Raw genomic sequence first — 12,822 nt, 5'->3', positions numbered from 1 at the left:
GGGGTGTGTGTCTCTCTCCCAGTCTCTGTCTTCTGGCTGAGGAGGCTGGATTCCCTCAGTACAACTAGTCTTGCTATTACAGATTGAGGCAAAGAAGGCATGAAGCACCTCAGCCTTCCCCTCATCACTTGTTATTGTGTTTTGTCCTGTGTGTAGCAGGGGATGTAGACTCTCCCTGGTCTTTCTTTTGCTGTTGACATACTTAATAGGAACATTTCTTGTTGTCTTTGATTGCTGAAGCCAAATTAATTTCCAGCTGGGCTTTAGACGTCCAGATTTCTGCCCTGCATAGCCTCACAGCATCTTTGTAATCACTGTGAGTACCTAGCCCCTTCCTCCAAAGGCTGTAAACTCTCCTTTTCTCCCTGAGTTCCAGCCAAAGCCCCCTGTTCAGCCAGGGTGGTCTTCTCTGTCACTGGCTTCTCTTACAGCACCTGGGGACCACCTGCTCCTGAGCCATTAACACTTCCTTCTTAAAGAGTGTCCAGCATTCCTGGACCCCGATATCCTTTAGGACCATCTCCCAAGTGATCCTTTCAAGCAGGTGCCTAAACAAGACAAGTCAGCCCTTTGGAAGTCCAGGATGTCAGTCCTGCTTAGCCCTCTCCTGGCCTAAGAATAGAGAACACCATTATTTTGTGATCGCTGTTCCCAAGTTGTCCTCCAGCCACGACATCATCCACCAGTCCTTCTCTGTTCACAAAGAGGAGATCCAGCAGGGCACCTTCTCTGGTTGGTTCTCTCACCAGCTGTGTCAGAAAGTTGTCTCCCACACATTCCAGGATTCTCTGAGACTGGTCCCACTCTGCTATGTTCTCAATTCAAATATATTACTCCTGGAGAAGGTTATGTATGCCTCTTGGAAGTCATTAAATGGAAATGGAAGGATGAATCTACAAAAACTTAGAGGCTTGACAGATTTACATTCGTGCTGTCTTGTGTTTCTAAAATAAGTCAATATGCACTGGTTAGTAAGTTTGAAAAGCATAGAAATAATTAGTGAAGGGATCACTTATTTAAGGTCATCTTTCAGAGTCTTATTGACCACTTCAGTTAGTCACAGCCAGTTTTTACAAGGTTTTTAAGCACCTAGCCCTCACGGGAATTAAGCAGCAGATTAACTTTAAGAATCTGCTTCTCAGCACAGGATTTTCTTTCACCTGTGGCTGAGCCTATGACCTGAGTGCAGCAACAGCTTTCTGACAAGCTCAGCTTCAATCTGGGTAACAGGCTTGTCTTCAGAATTAAAACGTTATGCCAGATGTACAGATGGTAGTGTCTGCTTCCCTCATTTAAAGTGAACAAATAAACACATTTTTCTTTTTTAACATGCAAGATAGATCCCCTCACTGTCATTTAACTGGTAAGTAGTGTTCCCATTAATACAGGTTGTTTCAGTGACATGACTTCTTGGCTAATCGTTCAGATATCAGTGATTAGCAGAAATGGGAATGAAAAGGAATAAAGATATTCTAGACCAGAATTTTAGATTTTCTGTTCCTACTAGTGTAGCTACGCACATACTTGCACTTAAAATTTATCCCTCCTCCCCTGCCAAGAAAAAAGTTTAAACTGAATTGAAAATTTAGTCTTGCTATGACATTTTGGTATCAATATATATCTTGGCATCAACTGTTTTTTTTTTCATGGAATGAAATTAAATGAAATGAGATGTGCTTGCTATGAATAATTTTTACTGTTTTAAATTGTAGATTCCACAACTTATGCACATTTTCTGTTTAACGCATTTGACACTGACCACAATGGATCTGTAAGTTTTGAGGTAAGTAATACTGTTACTTCTTTACCTGCTATTGAATATTTTGCCATTCCTTGTAATTAAGACCAGTTTGGTGGCTTTTATTATATGCCTCACATTATGAAAAATTGAGCTTATGTGACTCAGGCATCAAGTTCTTCCCAAGTATTAACAAAAGTTACTATTATTATTTTTTGTATATCAATTGTATATCAATATGGTAACTCAGACTGTGCTGCTATGTAATATTTTTATAAATCTGCTAATTTAAAAGGTAACCCAATTTATATGCAAGTTACATAAAATAATCCTTATATTCCTCCCTGCCTCTGCAAGGTGAGAAGGACTCTGAACTACAACTAATGTTATGGAGATGAGCCAGCCAAAATAGGATTGCTCACACACTCTATTAGTTTCCAGAAGGCTCTACAAAAAAAACCCCAGGCTTTAAAGTAAATGTGTTTAAAAGCACAAGAGTTTGAAATTAATTCTTTCTCTATTTAACTGTCCAATCTGTTTTCAAAATTCTGCCTTTCCTTGATAAGGCTGATGTCATCAACGCAATAACATGGTAAAAAGGCCAACTCACCTCAGCGGTTTAGATGAAAACAGGGTGTACAAAATACTTCAAAGGAGACATTATTTTAAAGTATAGAATTAAAAAAAAATTTAAATCTCAGTTCATTTGCAAAAATATATTTGCTTTGTCATGTTTTGCTTAGTTTTATTTATAATGGATGGATTATATCTTTTCAACTTGAGATTGGATTGTGATAAATACATCCACTTTAACTTTGTTTATATGTCCTATACATTTTTTTTATGACTTACTTGAGTGAATGATGTTGTGAGGTGTGACAGAAATCTTTTTGAAAGCATTTTCAGTTTTGTTATTGACAGAATGAGAAACCTCGCCAAGCAGGTGCACTGTGATCAGGAATCTATACCTCAACTGGGACTGTAACTGGATCGTTTAGTGGGGGATTATTTGCATCTATTTAAAAAAAACCCATGAACCTCAAGTACCTTTTTCTGGGCAGCTGAAATTAATGGGCTCCATGTGAAGCTAGAACCAGGAATGGAGGTTTTATTCACATCTTCTGTACATAGGCTAATTGTACAAGGATCCTTCTGGTTAAATCAGCAACAGCAGAGGCACTGAGAAAACATTTTTAGCATCAGTATATGAGAAGTATTTCTGCTGTTATCATTAAGAATAATGAGAACAAAAAAAGCTTTTGTATCTTCCCAGGACAGGTTGTTGACATTTGTATCTCAGACAGAAAGCCTTAAGAAATGCAGTATCCCTTTTTAAGGGATTTGAATATCTCAAAGTGCAGGTCTGTGTACAAAAAAAGGCTTTGGAATAAAATAAATCAGGAAAAGAAAAGAAGCAGTGGGTTTGGTTTGTTTTTCATTGCCAAACCAGACATTTCCAGCATACTGTTGTTCCATTTCGACTCAGAGTCATCCAGACGTTGATATTATTTGCACTAATTGTGGATTCAGCATAACTCTAGTGCTTTCAAGACTCTTGCTTCTGTGTCCTTGTACCATGTAGCAGCATTATACTTACAAACTGTATGAGAGCCTTTATAAAAACCTCCTCCTTATGTTAAAAATGTTTAGTTTTTTTTCTAATAATGTTAAAGTAGCTGCAAAACATGAAAGTGGATATTCTGAAATGTGAAAAATACAATCATGTCATTTTTTCCTGCTGATTTGTATTGTAGGTACAGCTGTGCCATATTCTTTCTATACCAATCTGTACTCTAGTTTTCTAATTTCCATTAGAAAGAAAAAAACCAAACAGCACAAAAGGTAGAGAAAAAGGAAGTGATTTAAAAATTTTGAGAATAAATAATCATTCACCCCAATTTATTTTCTATATCAAAGTGTAGGAGTAAATACAATTTAATATTATGACCTATGATGAAAAACACTCTTCAGCTCTCTTCTCTGTAAAAAGGGTATGAAAATCTGAAACGGTACTGAAAGAATGTTAAATCAGAATTACATTTTCTGCATTGCACTCTCCCTTTTCTCATAAAGCAGTGGTAGTTGGAGTTGTAGGGAAGAAGAAAGAGGGAATTTATTCTAGCTTTTTTTTCTCTTTTTCCCTCAAACTTTCAACCATCAACAACAGTTAGACTTTAGCACAACTTAAACGCACACCTTCATTAGAGGGATTGCTTGGTGAGATTGTTATGTCCTTAGAGTTTTGTCATCCCTTAATCTGTATACTCTCTGATAAAAGTCAAGGTCTTCAACTGAATCATTCTATGTAGCATTAAAAACCCCTCATGAAACTAGCTACTTGAACCATCTTCTATTTATCCCATGATTGTATGAATTCTGAGACTAATCTGATTAGTTATGTCAACTAGTTTTTCTTTAACATGAGGGACAAATAGAGTTGCAGACAACCTAGTGACCCAGCTATTGAAGGGCATATTAATGAACTGAAGTTCTTTTTTCCATCAGAAAGAGAGAGATGTGAAAGCAAGGTTTCCTCTTGCTGCATGAAGTGTAACTGAACCAAAATGAAGATGTGGAACTCAAGGCTATTTACAGAGTCAGGAAAACTGAGGCTAATTAACTTCAGATATATATAGTCAAAGCTAAAGCACATTGCACATATCCAAATCGGTCTCCTTAGTTTGTTGTAGATGCATACTGAGGTTATTCTAAGTGTGATTCCGATGAGAAAAAAGTCACTCAGTAATCCCACTAATTCTCAGTGCCTTGAAGTACAAAGCTGTGCCCAAATTCAATGGAAATGTTTAAAGACTTTTGTCATTTTTAATAAGAAACAAACTTGTATTTGTCCAAAAATGATTAGTAATTCTTAGCAAAGTTGGTGATTTTCTGATTGCTTTATTACTTGTTACCTGATAAATTTTCACTAATTATTAAATTAACAGGCATGTTGACTCAGTTCCATAGGGGACTCCAGATCTTAAGAACATACACAATTTTGGTATTTCACTCGTAATAACAGTGATAAACAATCATTGTCTCCAAGGCAGTAATATGAGGGTAGCAGTTTAATAAATGTATCCAAATGTGATTCTCTGCATTCAACACAAAAAGCCTTGTTCATGTTGTGTCAGAAATGAGCTAATTTTTCACAGGACAGTGTTGATCTCATAAGTATTTTAATACCAGCTGCTGTAAAGTAGCTACAAAGAAATATAATTCCTCTTAACAGCAGCTCCTCCTCAGTGGTCTTTTCTTACGCACACCAGGGCTCCACCACCTCTGTGACTAACATTCATCACTTGATTCATTTCCAAAATCCTAAAGGCTTAATCCAAAAATGGATTTAGGTGCCTGTCTATCTACTTCTTTTGAACATGACATAAAGGAACACATGATTAGGTAGAATAATTTTAAGCTTTCCTATTGATTTGAGTCAGCACACTATTAAGCTTGTTAATTAATTTATTAATGATCTAGTTCTCCCCAAAGATTTACTGAGGGATAAAGCAATCAGAAGGCCATCAACAACTTTTGTAAGAGATAATTAATCACTGCTGAAAAAAACCCGAAATACGAGTTAATCCCAGATGACAACCAGGGGCTCTGTACAGCTGTAGTGCAGAACTGAAGTGTGAGCAGGCTGTGATACTGATGCACAGAGGCTCCAGTACTGGTGCAGCACACTCCGTTTTGCAACCCTTCCGTGAGACATCCCTCTGTCTTGCAGAATCAAAGAAGTTAGGAACAGGAGAGTTTGGCATGTAATGGAGGTCTTCATAGGTAATAGCAAGCTCAGCAGGAAGCTACCACATTAGGAAACTGTGGAAGGGAGTAAAGGCAAGTATCAAAGCACAGACTTCTGTGTTTCTAATTTCTCTGTCACAGACTGAAGAGAAACCTGACCTAGAGTTGTGTCTCAGTCCAGTCTAAAACTCCAGAGTTTTAGATTCCTTTGTAAGCCTAGATCAGATGCACCTCTCCTCACTAGGTGCCTAGCTGAGTGGCACTGTCCCTTTCAGTGGACAGTGTTGTCATCCTTAGGGGATATAAGTGTCCAAGCAGTACTGTGAATCTTACTTCAAGAATAAATACGCTCTAAAAGCAGAATTTCTCACCCTCCAGAAATCACTTCTGAGGAAGGAAAACACGTCTGGGTACTCTAATACTGTAATGAGGACTTGGGTTCGTGCTTTGTGCTAAACGGTGTGACTGATTGATGTGTCACTGAGTTGTCAGTAACAAGCATATAGACAGACACTTTCTGATCTTAGTGCTGAGCTAAGCTTAGCACTGTTGTTTTACTACATCATTCTGTGCTGGATTACAAGCTTAACAGCTAGTATAGCTACACTGCTCTTGACACACACATCACCTTCCACCATGCAGAGCATTTTTCTCTTTGAGAATCTAACCTAAAATACCCTGTGGATTTAGCCTATGTCCACTGAATTGAATATTCTATTTCTATATTATTTTATTGCACTATATTCTTCAATTGCGTGAAAGTAAGTTTGTAGAAAATCTATGCCATCCTAAGTGGTACTTATTCAATTCATCACAAATTCCTCTTAAGATAAATCCTTTCTGTTGTTCCTGAGATGGACTTCTGCAGAACACTCAAACAAAGGCAATGCACCTGAACTATGTATGATTCTCCAACATGTTGATGAAATATGAAAGGAGATGACCTGCCCTTGCAAAGTTTAGAGCACACATCTGGAAGATTTTTGAGTTGTCTCAGCTTTTATAAGGACATTCAGCACCATACGAAACAGCATAAAGTCAATTATTTTTTTTATGCATAGCTTTTAAAACCAATGATAGAAGGGCAGCCTTGCAAATGGGGATATAAATGATGCCAGGAAGCCAACTAACATATGGGTGGTGCATCACAGAAAGGAAGAAAGAGAAATAATCTGGAAAAGATAAATAGAGATGGTTTAGATAGAATAAATACAAAAATGTTGCTGGTGCCAAATTAAAAATAAATTCAGAGTTCTGAAATATAATACTCTAAGAAAATCAAGTTATTGGAGACCTTTGCAAATGATTTCAGGAAAATCTACGTCAAGAAAGTAAAACAGTGCAGAAAAGATTTGAAGACATGGTACTGAATTAAAAGGGTTAATTGCTAATGCTGTAATGTGGAAAAATCTGTTCTGAATTTCTTGAACATTTTAATACTTAATAGTACATTGTTAAAGGTCTGTTTGGAGATTTAACCCTGTGACCCTCAATTAGTCATTGAGCTCTAGACATGACATGTTGAGCAAAACTCTTTCAAGATTCATGTATCTGTTTACCCCAAAGGGCACATATACCAATAAGACACAAACTTATGACAAAGAAAACCCAGAGCATACCACTTGAATTGTTAATAAGACTGAAGCTGCCAAAGGAGCTGTCTGTGCCTTCTTAGACCCTCTGAGGCCATGACATCTGTGTATGCTTGACTGTATCAGGCATACTTATTTGTGTGGTGCACCAGACCTTTGTAATTTATGTCGAACCTCAGTGCAGTCTTTTCCATTGTTCCTCTTTTAAAAAAATGCATAAACTTTGCTGGTGCTGATAAGAAATTTTTCAGCTTTTATTGTCTGTAATGTTACTCTAAGACTTCCTGTATGTCTTTGCCAATGATGTAGAAATGCACATTTAAATATAAGCTCTTGCTGTATTGTGTTCAACCTATTATAGAGAAAATTTCACAGATTTATGGGTTTACAAGCTTATCAAATATAAGAAGATGGAGGAGACAGGAAAAAAGAAGCTACTGTTTAAAAAAAGTTAACATGCTAAGAAATACTGATGAAGTACTGAAGACAGGTGATGAGACATCCCAGTTGATATTTTCTTCAATCTGGAAGATGGTCTCTAAATGTAAATGAGGTTCATGCTATCAAAAGAGTATTAATTATGATACAAAAATTCTATAACCAAATACATATAAATAATCTCAAAAGTCTTCTGATTTTTTTCTGTGGAATAGCTCTACAGCAATAGAGCACTGGTGGGTCACAAAAGCATTAAGGTAGTACATGGTCATGTAATAAATGTTAAAAGGTTTGAAGTATTGGGGTGTACTGTAGCATACACAAAGTTTCAAATGTTGACTGCAGCAGATTGATCTAAGGTGTCTGGGAACCAAATTCATTCCACTTCCAACAAGGTAGAATGTTAAATCTTTAACAAGCATTTAATGTTCCTTAGTAGATAGTTCTTCCAAAATTGGTCTCCTGTGCTTAGATTAATCTAACTCCCACTTAAGCTTTTTTTTTGGATCATTAAACCACGAGGATTGCTTTTCCCTGGTATTAAGTTCAACAGGAACTGCTTATATAAGGCATTTCAGAGAATAAATCCACTAACAGAAAATTATGGTTTATTTTATAGAAAATTACTCAATTTATTAATAATGAGTGTAGCAAACAGTACCTAGATTGTTAATCGTTTAAAAAACCCAGCAACCCTTAACACTTACTGTGAGGCAAAAAAATAGAAACACATTTTTCCAGGCTTCTATGCCTTATTCTGGAATTTTATGTGTTTGTGAAAAACTGCTCAATTCCAAACTGACCAAGACCTTTTGTCTATCTAGGATTTTGTTATGGGTCTCTCAATTCTACTCCGAGGGACAGTACAGGAGAAACTGAACTGGGCTTTCAATTTGTATGATATAAATAAGGATGGATATATAACTAAAGAGGTAAGGTCTACTTTTTACACTAATCACTGAAACTAAAGGTTATATGTGTTAAGTTCTGCTTTCAGAGAAGAATGATTTCATTATCAAATTAGACATGTTAACAAATAATTATATATTAAACTAGACATGCTAAAAATAATTTTCTTATTTTAAAGGCATATATCAAACTTGAAAAAGGAAAATCTTCACAGAAATTGTAAAAGGTCAGAATTCTTCAGATACAGAAATGTTTGCTTCAACTTATGCCTGTGTATTTGCACATACAGTCACTAGAATAGTTTGGTAGGATATTTGGACAGAAAAGAATTAATTATGTGGGCTGTAATTGTTACTTATTTTATGAATCTACTTCTAGAAATTTTTACTTGTAACAGAATCTATATAAAAAGATTCCTACATCTTTTATTCTGCAATGATTCAAACACATACTTAAATTACATTGGGACCAAATGAATGCTTTCATGAAAAGATATGGTTTTTTTAATACTGGGTCCTTATGTAAATATATATATATTACACTTATAATTTTACACTTTTAGAAAAACACTTCATGATTATTATAAAAGGGTGATCTATAGAATAATTTCTCAGCATACTGGCAAATGACTTGTTTTTATAATTATTCTTATAGTTTTCACAGGCCACTCTATTAACAAAATCCGAAGCTTTTGATATAAAAGGAGGACTCTTTGATATATGCTGATGTGTGCATGGGTGTTTCTATTTTCTGTAGAGAAAACTCAGTCATACAAAGCTGATGTGCTTTGACCATTCACTTGCTGTTACAGAACTTCTTTTCCTGAAAGTTTAGTTTTATTCACAAGACCTCAGGAGATTCTTCTCACAATGCGTGAACTTGCACTTACTCTAAATAATTTAAAACCAAAATCATACATCTGCATCTATTTAACAAGTTTATATATGAAAGCTGAACTAAAATGCTAGAATTTCTAGGAACACAGTAGTTCCTTCCCAAAGCTACTCAGTCATAAAATAACAGGCACAATCTCAAAACTTTATTCTAAAATGTAAATCCTAAAAGTCATATGTATGTTCTGAGTTAAATCAGTCTCTACAACGCACTGTACACTGTGTACAGGCTTTTTTTTTTTTTTTTTTTTTTAAGGAAATGCTTGATATCATGAAAGCAATATATGATATGATGGGGAAATGCACCTATCCTGTTCTCAAGGAGGATGCGCCTAGACAACACGTGGAAACATTTTTCCAGGTGGGTCATGTAATAAAGGAGCCAAAAAGACTGCTCTGTTAGCAGGTATGGAAAGATTTTCATTGTAACAGTTTTGCATATCCTACCAATTTTGTAATCCTTTTTCTTTGTGGTTCCACCCCAGGTTTCTCAATTCTACTCATTACACCTTGCTTTTTCAACCACAAACTCCTTAAGCTTATTCTACTATATCACTTGCTACATCTTTACAGCATTTTTGCCTGTTTGTTCCTAGGCTGACATATAACTGAAACAAATAACAGAAATTACTTGTTTTACACAGGATTTCAGGAGGATAGTAAACATACATTCTTATTCTTTCTGAACAGAAAATGGACAAGAACAAAGATGGAGTAGTTACCATAGATGAATTCATCGAGAGCTGCCAGAAAGTAAGTACCCAATAAGTACTGAATCTGTTGGCTAATGCTATCATAGAGCTACATAGATTTCTGGAGTGACACTGATGGTAATCTTAATACCAGAGACAGTATTTTCCCAAGGAAGAGTATGTATGTACACCATTACACAAAACCACTAAACAATGTAAATAAATTTGTGACCTGAATCTGTAGAAGAGATGTTATATGCAAGCTGTCATTGCTTATTAGAAAACTGTGTCCACATCCCTTCTCTCTTTTAACAGTGTTTTGTTTGTACTTGTTAGGGAAAAGTTTCTTCACAATCAGAACCATGCTGGGGAACACATTACTGTTAGAATTGGCATATAGTCACCACAATAATAATAATATTGCTTGAAAATTTATCATCTACAAGAGTGTTTCCTCAAACAGCAAGTCATGACCTGCTGGAGGCCTTAAAAAGGGAGAGTGCAAGAAGCTTGCAAAGTGTTGGATGGCAGGAATTAACAGCAGGCAACTTTCCTCAAGGCAAGAGAGTGAGAACTGATTGTGATTGTGATTATTGGTTCCAACTGTTTATGCACCTCAGGTGGCTGTGATTCTCTGATTTTAATCCACTGATCCAGCTCTTCTAACTGTGGCTGTTCTGTATATCCTTAGCAATGGGTATTGAGTGGTGTCTTACCTGTCAGCAGCACTCTATTGCATTGGCTATGGTTCTAGTTGGTGAGTCTTGTTCAATGGGAATGAAAGGTATTTGCTCTGCTAAAGCTGAGTGATCATCAGAAACAGAGATGAGATTCATTTACCAGCTGAGGTCTGCAGAGTTCTGGAAGTTAAATGACAGATTAATCTGGGTATGACAGCAATTAAGGTGATGGGCTGAATGACTATTTTATGAAGAAAAATAGTACCTTCAGAAGGAACTGCCTGCTTTCCTCTTCCAATATGTGATTCACAGTTTTTCATGTCTGTTAGGTGATTTCTTATTTACCTCTTCTGAGTATTCAGACTACATGTGAGAGACACTGTTCTCGTGGTGTGACTTACCTCACCTTCACTATCTTTTAATATCAAAGGTGGTAATGTTTTTGTATCTTGCTGCCTAAATTTTTGTCTTTCTACCTGCTGTGCTTCTATTAAGACCTCTGAGCTGCAAAGTGTGTAATTCATGTTTATATCAAGATTTGGTTTCAGAAATGAGGTATGGGGTTAGGATTCAATCCAAGACCTCCAAGAAACTGGATTCAGGAGTTACCGTGGCTTCAGCCTGTTCAGGATTACATTTTTCACAAAGGACAGTAGTGGCTGCTTCCTTTTAAAACAGCTGTAGGAAAACTTTTTGTGTCCTAATAGGACTGATCTAAAAAGGTAGGATTTCTTTCTTTCCTCATCATGCAGTGAATCACATCACTCCAGGAGTGAGGTGTCTCATCTTTCATGAGCATTTAACAATGCCAAAAGCAAAACTAAATAATCCTGTGATCCTTCCTGTAGTAAATTTGCTTGTGTTTTATAACTGTCATGCAATATTTTTATGTTTTCCCTGTTTTCTGGTGTTATGGGAATAACAGTAGTTATCATTATTGCCCTTCATTCAGTATCTCTTTTCTAAGCTGCAAAGTGCTCTATCTATTCAATTTTTCCTCCTAGGGAAACTTTAATCACCCTTGGCCCTCTCTCTAGACCACTACTATTACTGCTATTACCTTCTGCTTACCAAAATCAGGACAAGGGCACAGCACACCTGCTGCTCCCTAGGCTTTCACAGCTATGACCCTCTGTGACATCTATGAACCCTCCTTTGGCATTAAGGCTGATGTTTGAGCACATCTACTCAAAATCTTCCCTGCCAGTTTTCCTAAGAAATGGCTGTACTTCAGACCTTGGAATGGGAATGCCCATTGATGAATATGGCAGTTGGAGCCACATCTGGTATGTGTGAAAATATGCTAAAGGCATACAGAGGGTATAATTGCCAGTCCTAGCTCAAGCTGTGAGACTAAAGTCAAAACACTGCCAGGAGGCAACTGTAAGAAACCCTCAACCAAACTCTAAAGCTCAGATCCTATCCAGTCTGAACCTTAAAATGGACTAGAAGCTTGTTCTGACAGGGAAAGGCAGCAGGAGAGTTATATTTGAATGATGTCTCAGGCACGAGTTGCCAGTCTCTGAGAAATGTCATTCCTCTATTTTGAGTTGGAAGCCAAATTAGTGGGTCTTAGAGGTACATCCGTTTTACTGGTGTTTTGTAATAAGTAAGGAAAGTGTGGCATGCTTACTTTAAGACTGAGAAGGAACACAACAGAACGTATTTGTATACAGAGACTCCACTTCAGATTCCTCGGATATGTTCCTGAGATTTTTTTTGTAGCATCAAGAGTCTCTGGTGTGTTCTTAAACACTCATTATACACACGTGTGCCTTTTTTAAAAGGTTTGGCATGCCTATCAATGCGGTAGCACTGTACAGCCTGAGGTATACAGTAAGTTCAAGATTCTTTATTCACAGTCCCAATGCAAAGAATGGCCTGTCCACTCACAAAGTGTTGAACAGTTATGAGAGGAATTACAGAGCCTTCAGACTTCAAGTGTGGTCTTCTCTGGTCGCTGGGTATAAGGACGTATCTTTGCCCATGATTAAGAGAGGACAGCAAAGTTGCTTCCCCTCATTGTCCCTCTGTCTTGGATAGGGAATGTTTATGACCTGATTTCCCTGCCCTCTCTACCCCACATCCCACCCAGACTTCAGGAGTCTCCCTGCTCCCACAGGAGGAATGTAC

General features: G+C 36.9%; 1 protein-coding gene across 10 annotated transcripts in view; it reads left to right on the top strand.

The window, feature by feature from the left end:
* Positions 1–12,822, top strand: part of KCNIP4 (potassium voltage-gated channel interacting protein 4) — a 426,114-nt gene that overhangs the window by 410,175 nt on the left and 3,117 nt on the right. For all 10 annotated transcript variants that reach the window (XM_026846786.1, XM_026846780.1, XM_026846782.1 and 7 more), the window contains 4 exons: positions 1,713–1,783; positions 8,340–8,447; positions 9,574–9,678; positions 10,008–10,070. In XM_026846786.1, the coding sequence (XP_026702587.1) occupies positions 1,713–1,783; positions 8,340–8,447; positions 9,574–9,678; positions 10,008–10,070 (347 nt within the window). The remainder of the gene's footprint in view (positions 1–1,712; positions 1,784–8,339; positions 8,448–9,573; positions 9,679–10,007; positions 10,071–12,822) is intronic.

The sequence above is a fragment of the Athene cunicularia genome, assembly GCF_003259725.1.
Source record: "Athene cunicularia isolate RWA chromosome 4 unlocalized genomic scaffold, athCun1 chr4_part1, whole genome shotgun sequence".
Lineage (NCBI taxonomy): Eukaryota > Metazoa > Chordata > Aves > Strigiformes > Strigidae > Athene > Athene cunicularia.
The sequence above is the reverse complement of the archived record's forward strand: the minus strand, read 5'-3'. Positions and strand labels throughout refer to the sequence as shown.